The sequence below is a fragment of the Gopherus flavomarginatus genome, chromosome 22 (genome assembly GCF_025201925.1).
Source record: "Gopherus flavomarginatus isolate rGopFla2 chromosome 22, rGopFla2.mat.asm, whole genome shotgun sequence".
NCBI classification, from domain to species: Eukaryota; Metazoa; Chordata; order Testudines; family Testudinidae; genus Gopherus; species Gopherus flavomarginatus.
Window position 1 is genome coordinate 8,214,266 of NC_066638.1, and position 27,065 is coordinate 8,241,330.

General features: G+C 45.0%; 1 protein-coding gene across 2 annotated transcripts; it reads left to right on the forward strand.

Annotated features, from left to right (window-relative positions):
• The first annotated feature begins 1,959 nt into the window (after positions 1 to 1,959).
• On the forward strand, positions 1,960 to 25,716 carry ELOA (elongin A). 2 transcript variants are annotated; one of them, XM_050932182.1, is made up of 11 exons: positions 1,960 to 2,128; positions 9,239 to 9,295; positions 12,150 to 12,268; positions 13,332 to 14,541; positions 15,123 to 15,237; positions 15,847 to 16,002; positions 16,680 to 16,777; positions 19,215 to 19,395; positions 19,957 to 20,068; positions 20,887 to 21,038; positions 22,708 to 25,716. In XM_050932182.1, exons 1-11 carry the CDS (start codon positions 2,057 to 2,059, stop codon positions 22,767 to 22,769), a joined length of 2,334 nt encoding a protein of 777 aa, XP_050788139.1. In that variant the 5' UTR covers positions 1,960 to 2,056; the 3' UTR covers positions 22,770 to 25,716. The 2 variants fall into 2 exon arrangements, with proteins under 2 accessions (XP_050788139.1, XP_050788140.1); XM_050932183.1 differs by having other exon boundaries at positions 15,850 to 16,002.
• Positions 25,717 to 27,065: the final 1,349 nt, after the last annotated feature.

The following is a 27,065-nucleotide window of genomic DNA, read 5'->3' on the forward strand; positions in this document are numbered from 1 at the left end:
GCCTATTTTGGTTGGACGTATTCCTGGAGGTTTCATCACATGACATAAGCTTTAATTAAAGATTAACCTTTTAATTCCTGGAGGTTCCAGGACAATCCTGAAGGGATGGCAACCCTACTAACTCCCATTGAGGATCTGGGTCTCAGTGGTTGCAACTCAATTGTTAAGATTGAGTTCCATTTTGTACTTAAAGCAGGGATCAACTTGTTTTGTATAAAAACCACAATGTATTCTCCCCAGTCTTATAGTATGTACTTTATGAGTGCCGAATTATTTCTGTGAGAATGTACAAGTCAGTAATGTATTTGTTTGAGTTAACGTTAATTAAAATATGTTTTGTTAAGAAATGTTACATCTGTGTCACATGTTTCTTTGTCCTGAATGATCTTAACAAGGGAATAAGACAGACTCTTCAAACTTGTCATATAGTTAAGATTATCTGAAATCTTGTGCACAGGCTGTACTTGAAGAAATTAAGTGTGTAATTAAGATACTTTATTAATGATTATTAACACCATGAGGGAAATATGAAAAAAACGAATTTGCTTTTAAAATCCCTTAATTGTAAATTGTACTGTTCATGGGGTCATTATTAGGCTGAGTTAAATTTGTTAACTGTGTATTATGCCATAACTGTGTATTTCTGACCTTAACATGTTTAGAGTTTTTTTTAAGTGTAACCTTAACTCTGAATTTCATGGGTTTTTAAATTTTGATTTTGAGATAATTACAACCTATTTTTACCCTTTAGCTATTGATACATATTCTTAACCCTGACTCCATCTTAGCATAGATTTTTGTCTGGGAATATCATTGCTGGACCAGAGCAGTAATACCTGTAACCATAGAACAACCTGCTGCCCTATATGTGTGATTCTGGGTCTGAGCATCGATACATAAAATGACAGGATTGGGCTGAATAGTTCTAATTCTGTGATTGTTCCCTGCAACTGGCACCCAATGCTATTGATTTATCTATGTAATTAGGCTTAGAGGGACTAGATATTTGTCAGTAAATATTAGTGAATGTCAATTTCACCATACACACATACATCGATGAAAAGCTGTTTCTATTGATAATAATACCAGTGTAGAGGTAGGCAAAGTAAGAAAAAATGCTGTTTGAGAGCTTATAGAGTTTGAGTTCAGGATCTTTACTTTGTGTATTTTGACACATGATGGTAACACCTTGTGTTTTAACAGTTATAAAGTTTCAACTTGTTGAATCTCAGCACCGACTGTCAGGAAATAATTACTATCTGATATTCCTCCCCCACATGCACACCAAATTTCCTACATATGTGAAAATTTAAATAGATTAAAATCTAATTAAAATGAATATTGGCGGTCAAAATGATGAAAACAATTGAAGTCTGCCAAGCCTGTGTGTAGTGATCCCTGTGCCTGCCAAACCATGAGGTCATTATGAGATGTTACACACACACACACACACACACACACCCATCTCCACCTCTCCCCAGACTGTGTGTGTTGGGGGGGGGAACCACATTATCAGGAATAACTCGCAGGGGGTCCCTGGGGTGCCACCCTGTAGCGGTGCCATGGCAACTCAGTCCAACATGGCACAGGGGCAGCAGTGCAGATATGGGCCTCCTGGTGCCCCAGTCGATACAGATATGAGAGATGGCACGTGTCTTTATAGTCCCCAGTGAACTCAGTTGGGTTTGAGAGGGAGCCACTTAAAAAACAATAGAAAGGGGATAGCTGGCCACTCAGTAGCCCATGGTGGTAGACAAGCCTCTTGCCAGCAACCAAGATGGCGGCTGCCCCTAAACACAGAAGTTTCTTGCCACTATCCAAGATGGCAGCGGTTCCTTTCAACACAGAAGCTTATTGCCAGTATCCAAAATGGTGGCTGACCCCGCTCGGCGCAGCAGCTTCCTTGCCAGCACCCAGGATGGCGACTGGCTGTTGACCAGACGTCTAGTTTCCGTTTCCTGCCAGGAGCGAAGATGGCGGCGGGGGCCGGGGAAGCTCAGTGTTGTCGGAGGGCGGTGAAGCCGTTTCCGCCACGGAGGCCTCGCCAGCAGTAAAAATGGCGGAATCGGTGCTGGAAGTTGTGGGGAAGCTGCAGTCGCGACTCTCGGGCAGTTCGGAACCCAAGAAGGTAACGGCGCCGACGGGAGGGGGCAGTGTGAGCGGGAGGCGGGCTGGGGGGCAGCGAGTGCCAGGGACCACTCCGGCGGGTGTCGGGGCGGGAGGGCACGGGCCTCCCCGCGAACACCCCGAACTGAGGCGAACGCAGGGGAGTGAGGGGCCGTCCGAGGGCCACTGCCAGGCTGAGGATCCAGGGGCGGGAGGGCCCTTCCAAAGGCCACGGGGCAAAGGGGGCTCAGGGATCCAGGGGCGGGAGGGTTGGGAGGCCCTTCCAAGGGCCACGGGGCGAAGGGGGCTCAGGGATCCATAGGAGAGGGGGTTGGGGGGCCCTTTCAAGGGCCACGGGGCGAAGGGGGCTCAGGGATCCAGAAGAGGGAGGGTTGGGGGGCCCGTCCAAGGGCCACAGGGCAAAGGGGGGCTCAGGGATCCATAGGAGGGGGGGTTGAGGGGCCCTTTCAAGGGCCACGGAGCAAAGGGGGGCTCAGGGATCCATAGGAGGGAGGGTTGGGGGGCCCGTCCAAGGGCCACGGGGCGAAGGGGGCTCAGGGATCCAGGGTCGGGAGGGTTGGGGGGCCCGTCCAAGGGCCACGGGGCGAAGGGGGCTCAGGGATCCAGGGTCGGGAGGGTTGGGGGGCCCGTCCAAGGGCCACAGGGCAAAGGGAGGCTCAGGGATCCATAGGAGGGAGGGTTGGGGGGCCCGTCCAAGGGCCACGGGGCGAAGGGGGCTCAGGGATCCAGGGTTGGGGGGCCCTTTCAAGGGCCACAGGGCAAAGGGAGGCTCAGGGATCCATAGGAGGGAGGGTTGGTGGGGCATTCCAAGGGTCACTGGGGGCAGGGATCCAGGGGAGGGACAGTTCCTGAGCTCTCCTCTAAGGGCTGCTGTGAATGTAAAAGGCGGGCTGGGGTCCCATTCCAGGGCCCCAGGGAATCAATGGAGGTCCACCTTCCTGGGTCCCAGGCTGGGGATGTGGGGAGAAGGGATCTAGAGAAGGGGGCTGGCTCAGCTCCTGAGAAGACTTCTGGGGGAGCTATAGGGAATATATGGGGCAGGGGCCAGGAGAGGCTCTAGCAGAGGGGGCTCTGGAAGAGGATCTGGCTGAGAGGAGTTGGATCTGAGAGGTATGGCAGTGGGGGTGGTCCCGCTGGGGATGACCCTTCGATGGGCTACATGTGTTTGAATGCACAAGTGGTTCAGTATGTGTCAAGCAGTGGGGAAGTTGTAGCAGCGCTTCTGAGTGTGCTTGCAATATTTTTAAGGGGTCCATATCCAGGACCTAACCAGATAAATAGGCTCTGGAGACACCTGGGCTCCTAACTTGCATCCTACGAAAAGACTTTTAAACAAGTGATACATTCAATAGGATTTCAGAATGGACTCCAAGAGGAATACCTGCCCCTCTGGGATGGGTTATTCTGTGTGTGTGGCTGTTTTTTATGTCAGATATGGACTGTAGTTAGTGAAACAAATAACATAGATCTGGTGAGGGAACTTGCTTCAGGAAGGTACAGCTGGTCCTTCCCAGTGATGCTGAGAGTTATGGTGGAAACCCATCATTCCTAATGTAATATTCTGGGAGTGATCACAGTGAAAGGCAATGGTAAACCAAAGCTTTGGCTGTTCGGTTGATGCTGCTCAGGTGAATTTAAAGCAATTTCGTTTAAGCCATGGTGGGCTCTGCTTTCTAGAGAGTCGTGGCCTGACCTGGAAGCCTAGAGCTCCTGGGTTCTAATTCTGGCTCTGACTTGGAGACTCCCTCTGTGATCTCTGGCAAGTTGTTTAGCCTGTGTAGCTTTGTCTCCACTAGGAAAATTTATGTTGCAGATATCCATTGTCAGCAACAGTTGGGGAACTCGGTTCACTCTCATCTGTCCTTGCAGTTAAACTGTGCTTAACACCAATTCAGCTGTACCCACTGCTGGCTCCTATTGTCAACAGTTGATAATTCCTGCTATAGACAAGGCTTCTGTGCCTCTTCTCCACCTGTAAATGCAGAACTCAGACTGACCCCGTGTACTGGCACCTCACTTATGCTCTTACCTTGTTCTCTGGAACACAAGTTTTCGTTGGGGGGCAGGATCGGGATGGGGAAAGTCTCTATCTGTTATTGTGGAAATGCATGCACTTGGTTCATGTTTTTATGTTTTCTGCATCTGCAAAACCTAAAACAGTAAGTGCTGGTCTACACAAAAATTTTGCACGGGTAGAATTAAATCTCCTTTTAAACTAATTAGTTTAATTGCTCAAGAAACTGAGTAAAACAACCTTAACTCTGAGAGAAATGAACTGTCCTACTCATCTCAGAGTGCTAACTCAGATGCTCAAGGATAGCTGATATTGAGACTTGAAGGTTTAACTATTTCACTGCTCATCAAATCATGTCAGAAAGGAGAGGTAAGTTTATACTATGAAGATCTACGCAATGTACTGTGTGTGACAACTCATTTTGGCATTGCAGGATATTACTCATGGGCTTTTTGGGATAGATCTTTTTGTGCACATGCATCAGTGAGAAAATGCATTTTTCTGGGGTTTATTTTCTTGTTGTTTCTGTCTAGAGTTAACATGTGATACACTTTTCATAGTATTCATAGTTTCAGGGTGTTAGTAACATTAATCCTAACAACACCTTTCTGAGAGTTTTATCCCTGTTTTACAAATAGAGAAACTGAGACATCGTTGTCCAGCTCAGAGTTTCTTGGACCATTCTCTGAAACATCTGGTTACTGGCTGGTGGCCCAGCTTATCTATAATATGGGAATAATAATGTTTATCCACTTTTGTAAAGTGCTCTGAGTTCTACTCCTGAAAAGTGCTAAATATTAATATTATTTTTTGGGACAACCTCAGAGTGCTGGCACAGAGCGCTCTGTGGGAGACTTTGGATGCTGTTGTCATGGGTTGGAAGCAATCATATTTTCCAGTGGAAGGGGTAAAAACTCTAAAATAGTTACACTGGGGCTGTATTGTGTATTTTGTGTCACTTCAAAGCTGCTTGTTTTCTGCTGAAAGGAGAGAGGGGAACACACAAGCAACATAAAATGTTGTTGAAGAGAATGGGATGAGGCTATGCTGCAATAATCTGAAATATACTTGCCTTGTTAGCATTGCAATGGTCTAGTTATTTAAAAGACATTTTAAAAAGGAAAATGAGCGGTTCAATTAAAATAAACAATATGGTGCTTCACAGTACTACTACGGAGGTGGGTACGTGCTAGATTAGGCTCAAATTTATTAAGCAAAAAATCCAAAAGCTTTGTTTAAATATTCTCCACACATGTTTTCAACAGCAGTGTTGTGGTAGGGAGTGAGACTTGGGAAGTGAAACTCATTTTGATTTGTTTTGTGGTACCTAAAGGCCACAATTGTGCTGTAAAAACACACCTGAATATGGTGTCCCTGTGCCAGAGATCTTACAGTCTAGGCACAAGACTGAAACTGTTTTGTGATTCATTCTCCTTGGACAGTGGTAAATACGCAAATAATATGTATATAGTGATAAGTGAGTTAGGTTGCTAAAATGGTTGTCTGTAATAGTCTAAGGCTTGGCCTACACTGAAAAGTTATGTTGGCATAGCTACATCGATCACGGCTGTCAGGGGAAAAACACACCCTGACAGTCATAGCTATGCTGATATCACCCCCATGATAGATGCTGCTGTGTCATGAAAGAGGGTTTCCGTTGACAGAGCTAACTTCAAGGAAGTGGTGTTCCTATACTAACAGATGAACCTGTTCTGTTGGCGTAGGCTTCGTCTGCACTACGTCAGCATAGTCTTCGTAGTGTGGACGTACCCTAAGGTGCTGTTGGCAACAGAAGTAACCAAAAGAAAGTCTTGTGTCTGACAGTGTTCATATAAAAGTTTGCAACTCGTCCTGCTGAATTACAGATTATGAAAACAGCATGTAACGTATATTTATATATGTACATATTGAAAGCTTAGTGAAATGAAAACTGCCTTGATGGGCAAAGAGGGATGTGATTCAATTGTTATATTGATTTGTGTTAGCTTACCGTGATTGAAAAGCCCTCAAATCTTAACAGAGGAGTTTTTCCAAGCATGTTAAACTAAGGCTATGTCTTCACGGGTAGCAATCGATTGCTTGGGGATCGATATATCGCATCTCATCTAGACGCGATATATCGATCCCCGAACGCGCTTATATCGATTCTGGAACTCCTCCAACCCGAATGGAGTTGCGGAGTTGACATGGGGAGCCGTGGACATCGATCCCGCGCCGTGAGGACGGTGAGTAATTCGATCTTAGATACTTGGACTTCAGCTACGTTATTCACGTAGCTGAAGTTGCATATCTGAGATCGATTTTCCCCTGTAGTGTAGACCAGCCCTAATCTGATTGAAAAATGCACCCTTCTTGCTCATCAAGACAGGGCCCTAAAAGCTACAAATAACCAAGGAGTGAGAGGAATTGCTTAGGATGCTGCAAGAAAGAATTATTGAAAAACTTGGAGTAAATATAAAGGGAAAACTTCCTAATTGTGGGATCTTTTAGGTCTCTGAATAGTCTCCCCATGAAAGTGGTGGATGTTCCATTGCCTGAGAGGTTTGAAATTAGATAGGCCAAACCCCTAGGATATGTACAATGGGGAATAATCCTAAATGCCCAAGCAATTGTCTGAATGGTTCCATTATCTCTCCAGCTATAATTTGCTATGATTCCTTAACTGAGATTGGTGTCTTAGGGCTTGTCTACACTTACATTTTATAGCGCTCTAACTTGCTGGCTCAGGGGTGTGAAAAATCACCCACCTGAGCACAGCAAGTCTGAGTGTTTCCGCCACAGCGCTTTGAAGTTTCCAGTCTAGACATATTCTTAGCTGACACTGCAATTGAACAGGTCCTTCTCGGCAGGAGCCCTCTGATGTAGACCTTAAGGCAGTGGTGGGCAACCTACGGCCCATGAGCCACACGCAGCCCGTCAGGGTAATCTGCTGGTGAGCCGCCGGACAGTTTGTTTACATTTGCACGGCTGCCCGCAGCTCCCAGTGGCCGTGGTTCACCATTCCCGGCCAATGGGAGCTGAGGGAAGTGGCGTGGGCCGTAGGGGCGTGCTGGCTGCTGCTTCTTCCTGCAGGTTGTCCACTGCCTTAAATAATGCAGAGCTCACTCCAGTGGGAGATGCATTCCCCATGTCGTACTCAAACTGTCAAGATGGCAGCTTCCTATCTGATTTATTTGGGACCCTTTTAAAAATATTGTCTTCTCTGTAACTAGATGGAGTGATTAGAGTATCTCGTTACATTGCCGTGATCTACAAGAGGGCTGGTTACTGTTCATGGTTGCACTTAGGTAGCACTTATTTCTAGGCCAGGGGTAGGCAACCTATGGCACGGGTGCCGAAGGCAGCACGCAAGCTCATTTTCAGTGGCACTCGCACTGCCCAGGTCCTGGCCACTGGTCCGGGGGACTCTACATTTTAATTTAATTTTAAATGAAGCTTCTTAAACATTTTAAAAATCTTATTTACTTTACGGACAACAATTGTTTAGTTATATATTATAGACACAGAAAGAGACTTAAAAACATTAAAATGTATTAGCGGCACGCGAAACCTTAAATTAGAGAGAATAAATGAAGACTCGGCCCAGCACTTCTGAAAGGTTGCCGACCTCTGTTCTAGGCCATCAAATGTGAGATGCAAACTTGACCTGCCGTGTTGGTGCCCAGTTTTGTCAGAGATCCTTGTGTGGAGCAGCAACAGTCAAGGGCTCAGTAGGCCCTTGTTTCCCCAAACTATCTGTTGAGGAGTGTCATGGTAATAGAGCTGGGATGAAGGAAGAAGGAACATTGTTACTCAACAGTAGCACCTGCTACTTAATTAGCAGCAACCTAAAGGATCTGAAAGGAGTTCAGGTCACCTTTCTTGTCCATTTCTTGGGAGAGCAGATGACTGGTCTCCTTAATGTAAATCTTCTTATCAGTCAAAACTGGAGGTATAGCTTCCATCCCAATGCTTGATATCCAGGCTCCAGACCTTATGATCCGATGGGATTCCTTCACCTGCATGTATACATTGGGTGGCATTGCAGGTAGGATGAATTTAAGAATCAGTTAATTATTGTTGGAGCACATGTGGGATAATTCAGTGTCCCCTTCAGTATTTCAGAACAACAGTGCTAAAAAGCCATGATTGGTTTAAATACTTTGAGACCAACAGGAAAAACTAACCTTCAGCCATGGTAACTAAACCTTAAATGAATCATGGAGAAGTGGTGATCAGCCCTCTGCAGTGAGCAGAGGCCATCCCATTAGTTCTTTAGCTAGATGAACTCCTGCCTTCCTTATGTTAAGTTTTGTAAAGTCAAAGCCTCTTTCAAATATATGTCAAAACACATTTTGTTCAATGATCAATGTATAATTTATAATCTGGCACTGGAAAGATACTTCTAATGGCTGAGGTTAGTAGAATGTCTAATTACACCCCAAGATAAATGTTAATTTTAAAGGTAAGTGCTTCTGGGTCATGGATGTCATCTTTTGTGATTGAATGGCACACAACACAACTGAGTTATGATGGGAGTGTATAGGTGCTATGATAGTGCCTCAATTTTAGATGCTGGACACTGAGACTTTTGAAAGGGGCCTGATTCTTGGAGGGCGGGGTGCTCAGGCACGTTTTTAACATGCCCTTTAAGAGATCCCCAGGTGGGCATCAAAAATCACTAGACACTTCTGAACATGCGGGCCCTGGGTTTTGTATCAAGCCCTTTTACAAACTTGCTGTGTAACTCTAGATAACATAATCGGTGTAAAATGGAGAGAAGACTTCACAGAAGTGTTGAGGCTTAATGCTTAAAATGCACATTGAGAGTCTCAAATGACAGCAGTGCTTTGATGCATCCATAGTGCTGCTGCCTTGCAGACTTCCCCTCTCTTTCTGCAACAAAACGGTACATTTTTGAATCAGTCCTCTACATGTTCACCACCTTAGTAGCTTGATCTGAAGTCAGATAACAGCTGTTTGTGGATATGAGTTAAGAGACGTTTGCTGCTCAGACATCTCGAACAAGCTCCCATACAGTGCCGAATTTTCTTCCTTTCTAATCTCAGTATGTGATTAGTATGATAAATCTAAACACTTTTCTTGTTGTCTCTGCAGCTGCTGAAGAGCCTGAAGAGACTTTCTGAGTTGCCTATCACGGTTGACATCCTTGTGGTAAGAACTATAACAGTCTTATATTTTTATGGTACCCTTCATGGAACAGAATAACCAAATGTCTCCTGAAATTGAAATGTGATCAGGATATTGGGGCTAACACTCAGTTCTTGTGGAAAATGTCATGTATGGCTTGTCTACACTGGCAATTTATAGCACTGCAACTTTCTCGCTCGAGCGTGTGAAAAAACACCTCGCTGAGTGCAGCAAGTTTCAGTGCTGTAAAGTGCCAGTGTAGACAGTGCACCAGCGCTGACAGTTATGCCCCTCGTGGAGGTGGGGGTTTTTAGCGCAACCACACAAGCCACGTTAAAGCACTGCTGTGGCAGCACTCTAGCATTGCCAGTTTAGACTAGCCAAATAAAGCTGAAATCAGCATCAAATTGGAAACAAGGTGTAAATTGAAAGTGATCAACTGTTGCAGTGGATTACCAAGAGATGTGATGAATACTCCATCACCTGGAGTCACTAAATCAAGATTGGATCGCTTTCTAAAACAGATGATCTAGTTCAACCACAAGTTATTGGGCTTGATGCTGGAATCCCTGGGCGATTTCTATTGGCCTGTTGTACAGGAGGTTCAGACTAGATTATCATAATGGCCTCAAGACCTTAAAATTAGGGCTGTTGATTAATAGCAGTTAACTCATGCGACTAACTTAAAAAAGTTAATCACAATTAAAAAAATTATTCACGATTAATGGCAGTTTTAATTGCACTGTTAAACAATAGAATACCAATTGAAATTTATTACATATTTGTGGATGTTTTTCTACGTTTTCAAATATATTGATTTCAATAACAATGCAGAATATAAAGTGTACAGTGTTCACTTTATATTATTTCTATTACAAATATTTGCACTGTAAAAATGATAAAAGAAATAGTATGCTTCAATTCACCTCATACAAGTACTGTAGTGCAATCTCTTTATTGTGAAAGAGCAACTTACAAATGTAGATTTTTATTTATTTATTTATTTTATTTGGTGATGTAACTACACTCAAAACCAAAACAGTGTAAAACTTTACAACCTATAAGTCCACTCAGTCCTGCTTCTTGTTCAGCCAATCACTCAGACAAACAAGTTGGTTTACATTTATAGGAGATGCTTCTTCCTGCTTCTTATTCACAATGTCACCTGAAAGTGAGAACAGGCATTCGCATGGCACTTTTGTAGCCGGCATTGCAAGGTATTTACGTGCCAAATATGGTAAACATTCGTATGCCCCTTCATGGTTCGGCCATAGGACATGCTTTCATGCTGAAGATGCTCATTTAAAAAAAAAAAATGCATTAATTATGTTTTTCACTGAACTCCTTGGGGGAGAATAGTATGTCTCCTGCTCTGTTTTTCCCACATTCTCCCATATATTTCATGTTGTTATAGCAGTCTCAGATGATAGCTCAGTACATGTTCTTCACTTTAAGAACGCTTTCGCTGCAGATTTGACGAAATGCAAAGAAGATATCAATGTGAGATTTCTAAAGATAGCTACAGCATTTGACCCAAGATTTAAGAATCTGAAGGCCTTTCCAAAGTCTGAGAGGGGCGAACTGCGGAGCATGCTTTCAGAAGTCTTAAAAGAGCAACATTCTGATATGGAAACTACAGAACCCGAACCACCAAAAAAGAAAATCAACCTTCTGCTGGTGACATCTGACTCGGATGATGAAAATGAACATGTATCAGTCTGCACTGCTTTGGATTATTATCAAGCAGAACCCGTCATCAGCATGTGTCCTCTATAAAGGTGGTTGAAACATGAGGGGACATAAGAATCTTTAGCGCATCTGGCATGTAAATATCTAATGACGCTGGCTACAACAGCACCATGCAAATGCTTGCTCTCACTTTCAGGTGACATTGAAAATAAGAAGAGGGCAGCTATCTCCTGCAAATGAAAACAAACTTGTTTGTCTGAGCAATTGGCTGAACAAAAGTAGGACTGAACGGACTTGTAGGCTCTAAAGTTTTACATTGTTTGTTTGATTTCTGAACGTAGTTTTTTTTTTTTTTTTTTGTAAGTTCAACTTTCACGATAAAGAGGTTGCCTTACAGTACTTGTAGCTTTTTTTTTTTAATCACTTGAAAGCCCTACTTAAAATCAATAAATATCTGAAAGTGGTCATGACCCTTTTTCCTGTGGCTTATCAGACAGGTGACCTCCTAGCACCGTGATGGAACATTCCTGACTCATCACCATCAACTGAATGTGAATTTCTTTCTCCTTACTAAAATATTGAGCACAAGTCTGGTACAACTCCTACCTAAACAATCAGTTGGTTTGGGCAGCTCTCTGTTGCACCATGGTGAGCTCATCAGCATTCTTGGAATGGTTGGTGAGAGTTGCATTCTGTGTTCTTAAACACTGACGCCTCTTGGAAGAAATTTGAGCAAAACCATTCTGCTTATCGTATATTTTTAAGAGTGTTTGCTTGAAAACAGTCTATTTGAGTTTGCATTTGTTTGTTGCTGTTCCCCTCCTGAAGCTATCATTGGACCTTGGTGGAATTCCAGATCTTTTTATTTAAACCCTTTTAGTTAAAAAGTTTCATAGCAACTCTAACATGGCCGGGGGGGGAACTGTTGCCATGGCTGCTCACTTTCTGTTGCCAAATTGGAAGCTGATGATGCAATAGAAGGACACTTTGCCTGTGTATCTGGTAGGTTAGGTAGCACTGAAATGGTTAAATTTAGTCTAGCTTTCTTGGGGCTGTTAACTTGAAGAGGGTTCTAGGTAACCAAGTGGATCTGGGAGTTTGACTTTGACAAACCTGTTTTTAGATGATCAATGCTGAGAATGTTGACTGGTTTGCAGAGATCAGCTGATGTCTTGCATCTTTCTTGCAGGAGACTGGTGTTGGGAAGACTGTGAATGGTTTACGGAAACATGAGCTGGTGGGAGACTTTGCCAAGAACTTAGTAGCCAGATGGAAGAAGCTGGTGCCAGTCCCTCAAGAAGTAGAGCGGTAAGCTAGCTTGTCCATTTGTCTCGCTGTATAGGTTGCATTAAATCTCCTAGTGGAGGTGGTGCTAGATTTCTGTGGCCCTGGAAATAAGGCTAGGCTTCAAAATAGTAATAACATCAGAGTGATAACTCTGCATGAGGTGCTTACCTCATTGTGGGGTAAGTTTCCTGCCTACGGTGACCACAGAATTGCTGACTACTGCAGTTTCAGGTTGGAGTAAAGTTTTTCTTTCAGAAAACGGTAGTGTGATGGAGAGAGTGACACTAGACACCTAGAAAATGTCTTCACGAAAGCAGGAGACAAACCCTACATCTCACTTCCCTAATGTTGGAAAACTAGAGAGGAAGCTATAGGCACAAAGTATCAGAGGGGTAGCTGTGTTAGTCTGGATCTGTAAAAGCAGCAGAGAGTCCTGTGGCACCTTCGTCCGATGAAGTGGGTATTCACCCATGAAAGCTCATGTTCCAATACGTCTGTTAGTCTATAAGGTGCCACAGGACTCTTTTTGCTGCTTTTATAGGCACAAAGCAGAGTGGAAATCCTCTTTCTGAGAGCCAGTAAAAACAGCTGTTATGAAAACTCAGCCCTTTGGTTAATATTAGCAAGTGTGTTGTGGGAACAGTGCTGTGGCTCCTGGGAGAAGGATTGGCTGATTGACTTGACCTCTTCTGTGGTTTAATTCATGACTCTGTGGTACTAGAGATTGGATTGTAATGGCTGCTGTAGCCCTGCATGTTGGTGTGTGTAATTAGGAAAATGTAGCTCATTATGGCCCCATGCATTCTTCCTCTGTCTTGAGGCAGCTGCTTTGCTCTCCCTCAGATTGCTGGGAAATCTTCAGTCCCGGTAAGTTAAGTCTGGGAGATTTCTGTACTGGAGACGCTACCACTAAACCCTGAACATTGTACAGGAAAGAATCATCAATGTTTTTACTGTGTTCAACCTCCAGATGCTCTTATTCCTCTGTGTACCTGGTTCCCATCCATACTGTCCTCAGGAAGTTGCTCCTTTTTATTCTTGTTGATGAGTATTTGTCTAACTTTTGGGCGTCTTTGTCTCTTAGAAATAACATTGATTCAGAAGAACGTGACTATGAGAGAAGCAGTTCTAGGAAACGGCAGCGAGAGCCTTCCCCAAAAGAGGACGAGGAAGCTGAGCAGGACTATTCGGAAGCATTCCAGCCTTCCTGCAGCCAATCATGTGAGCCAAACTACAGAGAGAAGAAGGCCAAAAGGTATTCGGAGCCTGACAGAGCCCACGAGGCCATCGACTATGGCAGCCAGGAGGACAAGGGCTGGGGCAGAGCTTCCCCATTGCACTCCTCAGATCAGGAATACTCGGACTATGGGCACGCTTTGTCACCTGAGCTGAGGGAGAGCCCTCAGGAACTGTACATGGATCACTCTGCCTCTGAGGAACAAGAGGTGGAGCAGACAGTGTTTCATCGGAAAGCTACTAAAGGCCACAGCTTTCAGGACAAGCTGGTGGGAAGCCATGAAAGGAATCCCAGCGAATCCCAAGACAAAGGAAACCTGACTCGGAGCAAAGAGCACAAGTCCTCTCACAAGGAGAAGCAGCGACTGGACACCAAGGGGGAGGTGAGGACCTCTGCCTTTAGCCCAGAAAGACTGCACAAGTCCTCTTTCAAGGAGCAGGTCCGAGAGGCTCCAGGTGGCAGCAAGGAGAAGCTCAGGACTTTAGACGGCACCAAGAGAGAGAAGAACAGAGAAAGTGGGGGCTCCAGGAAAGAAAAGTCACAACCTCACTTGGAGGAGGCTGTTGACAACCATAAGAAGCAAAAACACCGGGACTCTGAGAAAGCCAAACTGGAAAAGTCCAGGCTAAGCCTGGAGATATCCAACGTGGATCGGGAGAAACGGAAGTTAGAGGGTAACTCCTCAAACAGGAGCAAAGAGAAAGGACTTTCTAGCAGCTTAAAGACTACTGAGGGCAAATCCAAAGCCTCTGACTCAGACAAAAAATCTGTGGGTTTCTCACCGGGTTTTGGGGAAGTGGAAGTGGAGGATGAATATGAGCAGCCTAAAATGTCTTTTGAGTCATACCTCAGCTATGACCAGCCCCAGAAAAAGAAGAAAAAAGTAGTTAAATCCCCTGCTCCTCCAGCCCCTGAGAGAAACAGAGGGCATGGCAAGCAAAATGGGTCTAAAGCCAGCACCAAGAGCTCCGACTCGAGCCGAAAGAATATAAGTCACAAGCAGACAGGCGAGAAAAGGGCAGAGAAGAAGCAATCTGGGACATCCAAACCAAAAAAGGTAAGATCTCAGAGAGTCTGAATATGAACAAACTGTGGCATTGGTAAGTGTCACCTTCCATACCAGGCATTCTCTGCCCTACTTGGCAGGTGTTTAGGATTAATTCATGTCCTCTTTGCCATCTCAGATACTGAATTTAGCATCAGGCTGGTGTTCTGTGGAGCTGTGAAACCTGATATATAGGGATGTCCCATCAGGTACTCCATGGGACCACATTCTGTAATGCCTCCTTCTGAGTGACATTTCTGCTGTTGGGCGAGATTATCCATCTCACATTTAGCTTCTTACTAGTGTCATTGAGCACAATACTATGTAGCATATACAGGTATGAGTGACTGTCATGTTAGTGAGCGCGGGGATGCTAGGAGGCTCATGCTTGTGTTCTGTGCTGAAATTGCCTTGGGCTCGTCCACCGATAACATGGACAGGATTGAAATCTCAGTCTGAGGCTATGCCCTGGTGCAGGCTGATCATCGTCATGTGAATTATTAAAATGTTTTAAATGAATACATCTACCAGCTTCTGCTCGTGTTATCTCCCTCTTTTATCTCTGTTCAGTTTTGTGCTTTCTCTCCCTCCAGATCCCCATTGACGTGATGCCAACGTTACCAGATATCCCTTTGCCTGCAATTCAGGCCAATTATCGCCCACTTCCCTCTCTCGACTTGATTACCTTCTCCCAGACAAAGAGAAAAAGTATGTGCTGGTCAGGGGATGGGGCAGAATCTTTGGGACTGGAAGAGTCCTTGGCTGCTTTTATGGGGGTAGGGGAGGAGGGAGATATTGCTGCGATTAATCCCCATCTGCAGAATTCAGTATGTCATTTGAAATAAAGCTCCTTGTGATTAACTTAGTGTGACGTCTCCCTATCCAGCCTCACTACCAGTGCAACGTTCAGGGGACTAAAGGCCTTATATACTCAGGGGCCACTGTTCTGCTTCTGGCAGGGGCCAATATCTGATCTTTCAGCAGCAGATGACTCCCCTGCTCCCCACTTTGTCCATTTTGGGAGGGACAGGGGAGAGTCCTTCCTGACCCTGAAGCAGTTGGCTTATTCTGAAGCACAAGCTTTGATTATCTGTCCTTTGGGGCATGACTCAATTCAGGCACAAGTAAAGGGGTTGCGGTCACATTAGTGGTTGGTTGACCAGGCTACTAATGTGCCTCTGTGCCTGGTGTATTAACCTTGATCTGTCTCAATAATTGCTCAGGACTTGCTCTGCAGTTCAAGATGCTCTTAGCGCTCAGGTGAAACCATGATGCTGGTCTTACTTCTTTTCTTTCCCATCTGTCATCTGATCACAGCAGTGTCCTCGCCCATTGAGGAGGGTGAGGCTGGCTTTACAGGACGCAGGCTGAATTCCAAGATGCAAGTGTATTCGGGCTCTAAATCTGCCTACCTCCCCAAGATGATGTCTCTATATGAGCAGTGCATCAGAGTCCTCAACAACAATATTGACTGTGAGTATCACTCCCGCTTTGCTTTAAAGGTGTAATTATCCACGGTCAGTGTGAGGAGAGTTCTGTATTTCTGCTGGCTTAGTTCTGAATACCGGTGGAATGCTACTCATAGGTGTCATGCAGTGCAGTGAGTTGTTAACTTTGCTTTTATATCTCCAGGGAGCACCTGGCTTTGTACGCTTTACAGCCATATCACTTAGCAAGCTAAGCAGGAATGGGATAGGCTAATACTAGGATGGGAAGACCGCAAAGGAACATGCGTGCTGCAGGAATTAATAGAGGGTGCTCTTACTTCTGGGGAGCACTGCACTCTTAGAAATAAGGCGTAGAATTGGGGTTTTGACTAGGGGTGTGACAAGTGACCACATATGGTTAAGATTGCCCACAGCACCCTTGCAGGAATAGAGCTGTTGGGCCCAATGACTTGCTCAAATTCTGCTGCCTGTAAATTGTCTCTGCAGCAGGTGGATGCAATATAGTCCCCTTTCCTTCCCTTCCTGTTTTAAACTGCTGTGTACTATTCCTGTGAGCTATTCAACAGCCGCCATGACCGTTTGCATTTCTGTGGTGGCTGCAATGCCCCATGTGTTTTATTGGTAAGCTCTGTTAAACACTTTCCCTCAGGCTCAAAGGAGTCAGATAAACATTGCCGGTGTCTCTCTCTCGCTCTCCTGTAGCAATCTATGAAGTCGGTGGAGTTCCTTTTTCAGTGTTGGAGCCAGTATTGGAGAGATGCACCCCTGATCAACTGTATCGCATTGAGGAATGTAATCACGTAGGTGTCTCCAACTCAGAGGCGGGAGCTGGGCAGGAGGGGAATGCTGATACTTCCATGGATGGGTAACATTCTGTCCTCACTGGGAGGAGGAAAACGTTCATGAAAAGGCATGGACCATGGCTGAAAGGCTTTGGGAGAGGTCCCCCAACTCTTCATTCTGGCCACGATTTATCTCCTGTCACCGAGCCTTGCTTCCCTATTAGCAGCTGGTATTCCAGGTGCGACCATGGTGCCTGGAAGGCCCACCTGCGATTGCTCAGTCAGGGCAAACTGCAAAGAATGGGGCAGACAATTCCCAAAACTGGTGGATTATTCTAATAATTATATTCACCAAAACAGTTTCTGCAATACCTTACTGGTTACCCAGAAGTCAAAAATACAGCTCCCTTAAAGCAGTCCAGCCCTGGGCTTCCACCCAGACAGTCAAGTCAAATATGAGGATTACTTAAAATCTGGTTCACCGTATTTAAAATTCTACCAATCCCAAGGGATCAGACATATTGCCCACCAAGTCAATGAAATGTTTCATACTTTACCCAAATACACGCTTACAGCCACTTACTAACTAGACTAAGATTTATTAAAAAGAAAGGATGATCATGGTTAAAAGATTCATATCTGTATGTATAATGATAACGTTTTTAGGTCAGTTTCATAGTAGAGATGGTGAGCTGCTGAGTTGCAAAATGTTCTTTCAGAATCAATTCCATTGGTTATAAAACAACAGGCAGTCCATATGCAGAGGCTGTATACATTCTCCCTAAGAAATAGCAGGGTAATCCAGATAGGGCTTCAGCTTCCCAGTCTGGCAACTTCAGCCCGCCCCACACTCCCCCCCGCCCTGATAAGATTCAGGCGGGCTTGAGATGACAAGATCAGGCCCCAGAGTTCTTTTATAGATCTCTGGCAGGCTGTGCTAGCCTCTTGACATCAGATAGCACAGCCGATATTCCTTGGCTGAAGAATAGGTACTATACATTGTGGCTTTGAATCAAAACCTATTTCCTATGTATAAACAAGTAATTAGTTGCATTCATCAGCATAAGGTAATTATCCATTCAAGCAGTTCATAGATAGTTTGCAACAAACCTCAGAGAAATATATATAGACTTCATATTATTAGACCCAAGTTTAATCTAAATATTAATATTCCCCCTTGATCTCTAAATTAATGGAACATAGTAACAGATGCGAAGAGAAGTTTATCGTCTACCAATTAATGAGATCACACTGTGAAGTTTCTAACAGATATAGGTAAACACAGACAAATACAATTAATATTTACTTCTAATTCTTTGACAATACAAAGTTTTAAACACTCTGATCTATCTAACATGGCTTTGATAACCATCTACAAGAAATGGCCCTGTTTACCATTTCAATTCTTCTCTAATATGCTCTTAAAGGTTGATCTGGGTCATGTTAGCCTGCTGGTTGCTTAACTCTTTCTAGCTCATGTTCACATGAGGATATCCCACACCACAGATGAGGTGCTTCTGGCAGGGGTTACTGTTAAAATTAGCCTTATTTGGGTCCCAGGCTGCTGGGACCCAATCAGCCATCTCCTATCTGTCTTGAAATCTGTATCTCCTTCATGATCTCTCAGCTTCCAGCTCTCTGGAATTTGGCCCTGAAATCAGTTATCCTTCAGTGGCAGTGGTTTGCCAGGCCACCTGTTAGGATCTCCCAGCATGGTGCTTACTCTCACTGTGCTAGGAGCATGTGGCTGGCTTCTCAGAGCTGCATGTGAATACGACAGTGTTCAGTAGTACTAACAGCAAGAGGACCAGAATGCCAGCGGGAGAGTCTTGCTGGCCTATCTGATAGGGAAAGTGCCTTGTGAGGCTGGAAATGTTCTGGTTTTGAACTAAATGCGACTGGTTGGGTCCCAGGTCTTCTGCAGTGGATTCTCTGTGGAAAATCTAGCCAGTCGCATAAGCTCCTGCTTTGCTGTGGCCAAGTTTCCAGCTCTACTTTTTGGAAGGGAACAGGGGGTTTTGACACTGCACCTTTGGGCTAATGCTCTGGCCCTTTGCTGTGCAGAACTTGTCATGTGAAATAGGTTACTGCCCCATAGGGAGAGAATAAGCTTAGATACTGAGGCTACAGTGAAATTGTGCCCTTTGCCTAAGGTCCCTGCAGTCTTATATTGGATGAGAGTGGCAGGAGGGCAGCGTAACACAGCCTTGTAAATTTGGATGAGCTGAGTGTGATAGAGAACCTAGCTGAACCTCTTGAGAAGAGTCATTCCCTCACTGCTTGATTCATGTAGATGGGACATGCTAGACTTGTGAACTACTTAATAGCACTAGGGGTAATGGTATGTGAAAGGAGGAGGGCCACTAGCTGGCACATGGGTTAACGGTCTGAACTTGTGCTCTCCAGAGAGATCCCAGAAAACTGTCTCTGAGGTAACTCACGGGTCTATCTCCAGGTTTTAATTGAGGACACGGATCAGCTGTGGCACAATCACTGCATCCGGGACTTCAAGAAGGAGAAGCCAGAAGAGTTTGAGTCCTGGAGGGAGATGTACCTTCGGCTCCACGATGCCCGAGAACAGCGGCTGCTCATGTTAACACAGAACATCCGCTCAGCTCATGCCAACAAACCCAAAGGTAAAGCAGGGATGTGGGGGCGATGGAATGGGGTGGGTTGTGATTCTTCGTGCTGGAGTGAAAAGAAAGAGATGTCTGTCTAGGTGACTGGTTAATCTGGCCCAGGTTAGAAGTTGTCCCAAATCACTTTTGTCTGAGTGACGGGCCCACTTAATTGACTTTGTGGGCCTCAGTTCAGTTCCTAGGAGATTTGTTCCATAGCAAAACAGCCTACTGTCCCTCCCTGGGAGGACATTAGAGGTCACAGAGACTGAAATCTCATTTCGTTCTTAGGGTCATTCTCCCAGGTTGGGATCAAAGTATGTTGATAGGGCACTCCAGGGCTGTTCTGAAATTCTCTGTCCACAGGTCTATCAGTGTGGCCTCTCTCAAGCATGAAGTTCGAGGGGTACAGGGTCAGGGAGGGAACTCTGCCCCATGTAATGGAATGAAAGGGCAAGGATGTGGTGGCTGGTTCTTCCGCCAGAGAGCATGAAGGTGGGCTCGCTGCTTTGTGACAGTGAGTTCAGAGGACCCACTTGTGGCTGGATCCTAAAGGGTGCGTGTTCTCTCCCTCCGCAGGCAGAGTGGCCAAGATGGCATTTGTCAATTCAGCAGCAAAGCCCCCTCGGGATGTGCGGAGGAGACAAGAGAAATTTGGAACTGGAGGAGCTGCTGTACCAGAGAAGATCAAGTGAGTCTTAAACATCCCCCACCTGTCTGGTCAGGACCTTTCCTTAGGGGGCTGGGCAGTGGGAGAAATCCAGCAGGTTGTCACCTGAGCACAAATAATCCCTCCTGTCTTATGGAGGCTGGAGGGAAGGGAACAGGAGAAAGGAGCTTTTCCCCCTCCCTTCAGATCCTTCTCTCTGTCACTAAAGGGGAGGGAGAGGTTTGTCAGTCAGTAGCAATCGATGGCATGTGTATAAATCTAAACAATAGACAAGCATCTATCTCACTTGCCAAGCTCTTGAGTTCAAGCTCTCCCAGTTCCCTGGTTTGCTTCAGGAGTAATTTAGGCCATCAGTTCTGGCAGGAGAAACTGGAAACCTGCAACACAGGCCTGGGCTGGGAAAGAACTTTTCAGGTCCCCTCTATCTGTGGAATGTTACTTGGCAGCCATTGAACGTGTAGGAATGCTATACCAATGCTGAGAGTGGCCTGGTCTAATGTTCGAGCACTGGACTAGGAGTCAGTTTTAATCTTGGCTTTTCTACTGACTGACTCTGTAGCTTTGGTCAAGTCACGTAATCTCTGTCCCTGTTTCCTAATCTGTGAAATGAGGCTAAATGATCCCCAGTTCCTTGGACACTGAAGATGAATTGTTTGCAACGTAATAAGTGCAATTCACTCATGTTGCTGTGCAGTTCCACCTCAGATGCGCAGTAAATTGTGCGGTTGGGACAGAGAGAAGAGAGTATCCACTCAGCACCTACCCGCGCGCAGCATGGAAATGAATTAGTTCCGTCATTGAAGCTGTTTGTATCTCCTCCATATTTCTCTGAATTGCAGGATAAAACCAGTCCTGTTCACACCCGGTAGAAGTTATGCCCAGTCTGAGGAGGAGCAGTCCTATGATGGGCCCAGCACCAGCAGTGCCCATTCTGGTCCATCTCCAGGCAGCACCACCTCTGGCTACGACCCCAGGAAACCACCAGTGAAGAGTGAGTGATGCAGGCATCAGTGTCTGTGCTAGTTATTTCTAGCTGTCGTTACTATGAGCTTTAACCACTGACTGATCATGCATGGAAGAGATTGATATAGAGTTAGCAGGAGGCTGACTCGAGAGGGGTGTTCCTTTTCCAACCCTCCTGTTAAAGGGAAGGGTGGCAAAAATGTGTCAAATTGCTGCAAAGGGAGAGAAATGGTCTTGTGGTGGATGCATTGGATTGGGAATAGAGACTTGGGTTCATTACCCACCTCTGCCATATATTTGCTGGGCAACCTTGGGGGAAGTCAATTTCCCTCCCTCAGTTTCCCGGACTGTAAAACTGACAATACCAAGCTGTCTCAGGGGTCTTGCAAGGAGAAATTACTACATCTTGGGTGTCTGAAACATTCAGCTGTGGCAGGTGCCGTCACTAAACCTGCTAACAAAAATAGGCTGGAATTTAGTCCCAGATTTAAGTGAGGTCTGTTGGATTGTGGTCACAGACTGAGCCCAGCCCTGAGTGTGTTCAGCTTAAAATGCAAATCCCACCAATTTAATAATCTTCCCTTGATAACTGCATCAGTCTCCTGGGTAGCTGACCATGGAGAGGAGGAGGAGGGGAAGAGAAAAGAACTGGCAGAAGGAAGATGCCTGTTGGAGAGCGAGCTGAGAGCCCCAAGGCCTCTTCTAGCATTGCTGTACATTTGCTGCTTAGATACCACAATGATAGGCACCTTCGATTTATGGCTGACAAACGAGGGGGGTAAATGCCTTTCAGAGGTTTGCAGTGTTACCAGTGGAAAGACCTAGTTGACCAGCTGAGGTTCTTGGTCAGTCAGAGCTAACAAGTCTGCTGCTCTTTGGAAAATTCTGAGGGTGGCACATGATTTGAATGCTTCCAAAAATGTAAAGCTCTTCTTCAAACTCCTCTGGCATGCTGGCCAGCCTTTCTTTTAAAGGCAGCACTAAAAGATTCTGATATTGTGCAGTTAGTACGGGGCGGATGGGGGAACCTTGGACTGTATGGCTCCTAGTTAGTTCAATCCCTTTTCCAGCAGTGAGGCCTTGCTTTTCCCAGGGATGCTCAGATTGTGGCATAGCCTCCCAGGAGGTAGTGAAAACCCCACTGCTTGAATTAGAGCCCTGCACAGATACAAAATTTGTATCCGCATCTGATCTGCAAACACAGTCTGTGGATATAATGCAGATATCCACAGATTTGCAGGACTCTAACTTGAATCATGTAAAGCTAGACTGGATAAAGCACTGGAGAATGTATTGTAGGGAACAATTCTTTACTGGCCTGGGACTGAAACAGAAGATCCCAATAGATCTTCTCCATGTAGCTTCCAGTTCTATTGGCTGAGACAATGTTGGGTTATGCTACACCTCTACCTCGATATAACATTGTCCTCGGGAGCCAAAAAATATTACCGCGTTATAGGTGAAACCGCGTTATATTGAACTTGCTTTGATCTGCTGGAGTGCGCAGCCCCACCTCCCAGAGCGCTGCTTTACCACGTTATATCCGAATTTGTGTTATATTGGGTCAACGTTATATCAGGGTAGAGGTGTACTTGGATTCCAGTGGGATCATGAGAGATGCAACTAGGTAGCCGGTTCTGGGTTCTTCTGATTCTTTGTACCACTACTCTTAGTTTGGTTTTTTCCCTTTGTTTCAGAAATTGCACCCATGATGGCAAAGACTATCAAAGCATTCAAAAACAGGTTCTCTCGAAGATAAGCTGCCCAGGAGAGAGATGGGAATTCCTCTCTTGTGGGGGAGCGGCATTGAAGGTGGAGGGGAAGGAAGGCACCCAAGGAGCTCTGAGTCCTTTCCTCAACATGCTCCACGGAGGCTGCAGCAGCTGTGAGAGGCTTAAAAAAACCTGTACATGGATGACAGCACAGTATTTTTCAAGCCAGCCCTCCAGTCCCTTTCTCTACCTCCCCTGCCTTGCCTCCAATTTCTATCAAAAACACCATGTTCAGAATTATAAAAGCTTCAGAAAATGTGAAGTCTTGGTATCTGCTGAGAAGGGAAGGTCCAGAGACTGATGTTGCTATTTAACCTCTTAATAAATTTACAAAATGTTTTTAATTTAATAGTTCCCCCAGATATTATTTGTCACCTGCCCACCCCCATCCCACTCCTGGTAGAAGGACCCTGCCTCTTTCCCGATTACTTGAGTTGGAGCCCCTTCCCTCCATGTGGACGCCGTTACAATAGGAGCCTCTTCCTTGATTTCATGCCCACTACATGTCAGCTCCTATCTGGGACAGGTAATGCTGGAGGCCAATCTGCTCATCAGTCCTTCAACAGGCTGGGTCAGGTCTGAGGCATCACTCTCCAGTTGTGTACGTTCATGAATCTCCGCTCTCAACCTCTCTGATCTCCTTGTACAGATGCTTAAAACTGTTGTGTGGGAATTCTGAGAACTGCTGAGGTCCCTTCTCCCGCTGTTGTTCTCTTCTTCTTCAGCTTATTGGAAAGACACAAGAATTCTTTGGGAGAAATATCACTGTGCCGAAATTGAAATTTTAATCGCTCTTTTGGGTTTTAGATCTGTCTCGGACTCTGGAAGCCAAAACAATTTTAACGAAAACAATTAAGGACTTTGTTTTATTTCTTTTAGCAGAAGGAAGCAGCTTTATCTAGTTTCCCAAGCATCACACAGCACTGGAAAGGATTTTCTGAGTCTAAAAGCTGGCACTTAAATCCTGCCTTTTCCCCTGTAAATTACTGCTGGAAAAAGCAAAAGCTTTAGTGTGTTTTATTTTTATTTTTTTTTTAAATAAAACCACTTCCTGGGGAAAGTGAATCATGTCTTATGTTGGTGCAAATTCTACAATACAAATTCAAAACCCATGGTGATTGCACCTAATGTCTGAGGGAAAAATCCCAGCTGTGGAAGGGAGGGGTGAGACTTTAACTTTTGAGTGAGCAGCCTCTGTTGAGATTGGTTGAAAAGTAACTAGGGGACTTTGGAGCAAAACTCCATCGTGAAGGTGGTCATGGATAAGGATGGTGGGACTGTGATTTCAGTTAAATGAGCAGAATTTCACTGTGGCTGCAGCTGTTTCTGGCACAGTTTCAAGTGAGTGACACTACTAGGAAGTCACTGTAGGTTATAAAATCCTTCTTATGGCTGCCAGTTCAGCACAAGCACCGAATCTCTCTCAACAGATGTGAAAGCAAGTTTACCTGGAGCACTGCTGGCAGAGGTTGGACTGGGTTAGAGCTGGTAGTGCTCTGAGGGAACCTGTCTTGCTGTTGATGGATCAAGCCTATCTGATGGGCTCTGTAACTGGATCTGGAAATGGAAACTGTCCAGGTCTAAGACCCATTTGAAGTGCTCGTAAATGCAACTGCTGTCTCTGACTCTGGAGGATATTCTGCTCTCCTTGTAGGAAAGGAGGCAGGGCTGGTTGCTGCTCTTGGTGGTAGCTGCTCAACAGCATGATCATCTTTTCTTGACTGGAAAACCCTGAACAAGTGGACTTAGCTGTGTATGCTGGCCTGAGGGAACTTTGCTGTGAAGTGTATACCACAGAGGACTTGGGGGCGGGGAAGGGAACCCTTTATGCTTTGGGTTCTGTCTATTTAGGCATTTGAACATCATGGAAGCCCCAGTTTTTAAGTTGGAAGATCTTGGAAGAGTTTTCTCAGAATCTCGTGTGCCGTAAATTTGTTAAAGTCCCAGACGCTTTAATCTTGTTACTGTGCAGCATTTCAGTGTGTATTGTGCTGTAAAATAATGCCTTTTTCCTCTTGCATTTTGCTGTATTTAATTTGCTGTATTTTTAATTAGGTAACAATATATAATCTTCTGCCAACTGTTGTGCTACCATTTATTTCTATTTTTTACTTGGGGTGTGGGGAAAAGGGAAGACTCGTCTGTGTCTGGGCCACGATGGAGCCACGTTTAAAGAACCTTGGGTAAATCTGAGAATTCTCTCGGGCACCATTAAATTGCTACCTAGCATTATTACAGTTAGATATCCATGTCTGGACTGTGGGTACTACTTTTAGCTGTGCAGTGGGTATATCGTCCCATTAAAACTAGTTCTCTCTTTGCAGACCCTGCCACCTGTCAGTATTTTAGCCTAGTTTGCTGGATTTGTGGGGAAAGAAACAATACAAATATTGTTGCCTCTAATCCCATATTTCAATCCACTTTCTCAATGAGGAACAGATCCTTCTTCACATGAGACCAACACTCATCTCGCCCCTGTAAGGTGCTCTTTCTTTTTTTCAGTCAGACACTAAATCTCTCAGGCTGAAAGAACTGGAATTCTTTTTGCTGAGGGGGAGGAATTATTTTAGTAAGACACGAACTAAGCCAACTGTAGAGTAAAATTGCTTGCTCAGTTTCCAATCTCTTCCAGCATTCAACATGTTAAACTTGTACAATTTTCTGTGCTATACTGTGTGCAAAGAAACCATCCAGGACCCGACACCTCCTTTCTCCACCTCCCCCACACCTCCCTTGAGTGCTTTGGCTGGGTGGGATGAGTGACGTGGGCAGGAGGGAGAGTTATGCTGATTTGCATTTGTACTTTGATCCCCAACTGTGTATATACAATTTTCTATGTTACTTTTTTGTGGTAACTATGGAGATTAATATTTTAATTAGATAAGTTATATGAAAAGAAGAAAATCATGTCTCAATAAAAGCCAAAACACTGGACAGTGTCTGTCTATTCCTTTCTGGCTCTGGGTGATAACTGAACATAATGAAATAACAAATTAGAAAGTATGATTGTTTGGTATTGCTGATGAGCTGAAGTTTGCTTTTTAATCTGACAGCCCTATTTCCTGTTTACTTTTCATTCTCAAATGTCCCTTCTCTAGAGGCTATAGATACATGGATGGAAACTGAAAAGCTTTGGCAAAGAAGTGTGAAATCCTGGGCTTGCAACATAATCTAAGTGGTTGTCACGTTTTCAGATCCTTTCCTCTTTATCTGCCACAGCCTGAACCAAGGATCATAAATTGATATTAACAAGCATCTTTTAAAGCAATATAAGAAAATGGCCTGTCCAGGTGTAATGTGGAAATAGCTGGTAAGAGAGGAAGGGACAGAACCATGAGTCTGCCTGGGGCTGCTAAGAAAAGAAACGGACTTCCCCTTGGGAGGGCCTGCTCCTGCAATCTATTACTTACGTGACTATTTCTGAGGGAGTGAGCATCTGAGTAGGGTTTGCAGGGCTGGGCATGGTCACCGTTCAGGACAACAGCATCTATTTCCCTTCAGTGGTCCAGCAAGGGGCACCCACTGCAGGCTCCCTAGCCATTGCCTCTCTTGGATGGGGATCTGTCTGTCTCTCCTTTCTGATCGGGGTATGTCCAGGCTGAACAGTTCCTTGCCTTTAGTGTTATGCCCAGCAAAAAATAGTCTGCCTAAAGCAGCCTGCTTCATTCCTCTCCTCAGAGACCAGTAGACAGGGTAATTGCCCTGGTTATGTTACCACCCAGCTCTTGCTAAGCAAGCCTGTTTTATTAAGGTAAAAGCACTACAGAGAAAACATTAAAACCAATAAAAGAACCTACACACATGCTAATTAGTGTACAAGAGATTCGCGCCCCCCCCCCCCCCGTCCAATTCCAACAGGGGCTCTGGCTGGAGCATTCCTCCAAACCCCTAAGTGGGATTTCCTGCAATTTTAAGCTAACTGCATGCATTGTTCAGAAGGGGAACCCAATTTTATGGGGCTTCAGTAGGCAAAAATCCTTTCATCAGACTATGGGCCTTCCAGAGACTAGAGAGGCTGTCCCTTTGCTGGATTGGAAAGAAGGCCCTGAGTATTAGGGCTTGTCTACACTTCAAGCTAAAGCAACACAAACCACTGTAGTGCCTCAGCATAGCCACTACAGTGATGGGAGGGAGTCTCCTGTCACTGTAATTAATCCATCTTCCCAAGAGGTGGCAGCTGCACCTCTTGGAGAGATGGATTAAGTCTTCCACGGGACGTTGTGTTGTCTAAACAGTGATCAGGGGTGTGGATTTTTCATACCCCTGAGCAGTGTAGTTGGGTC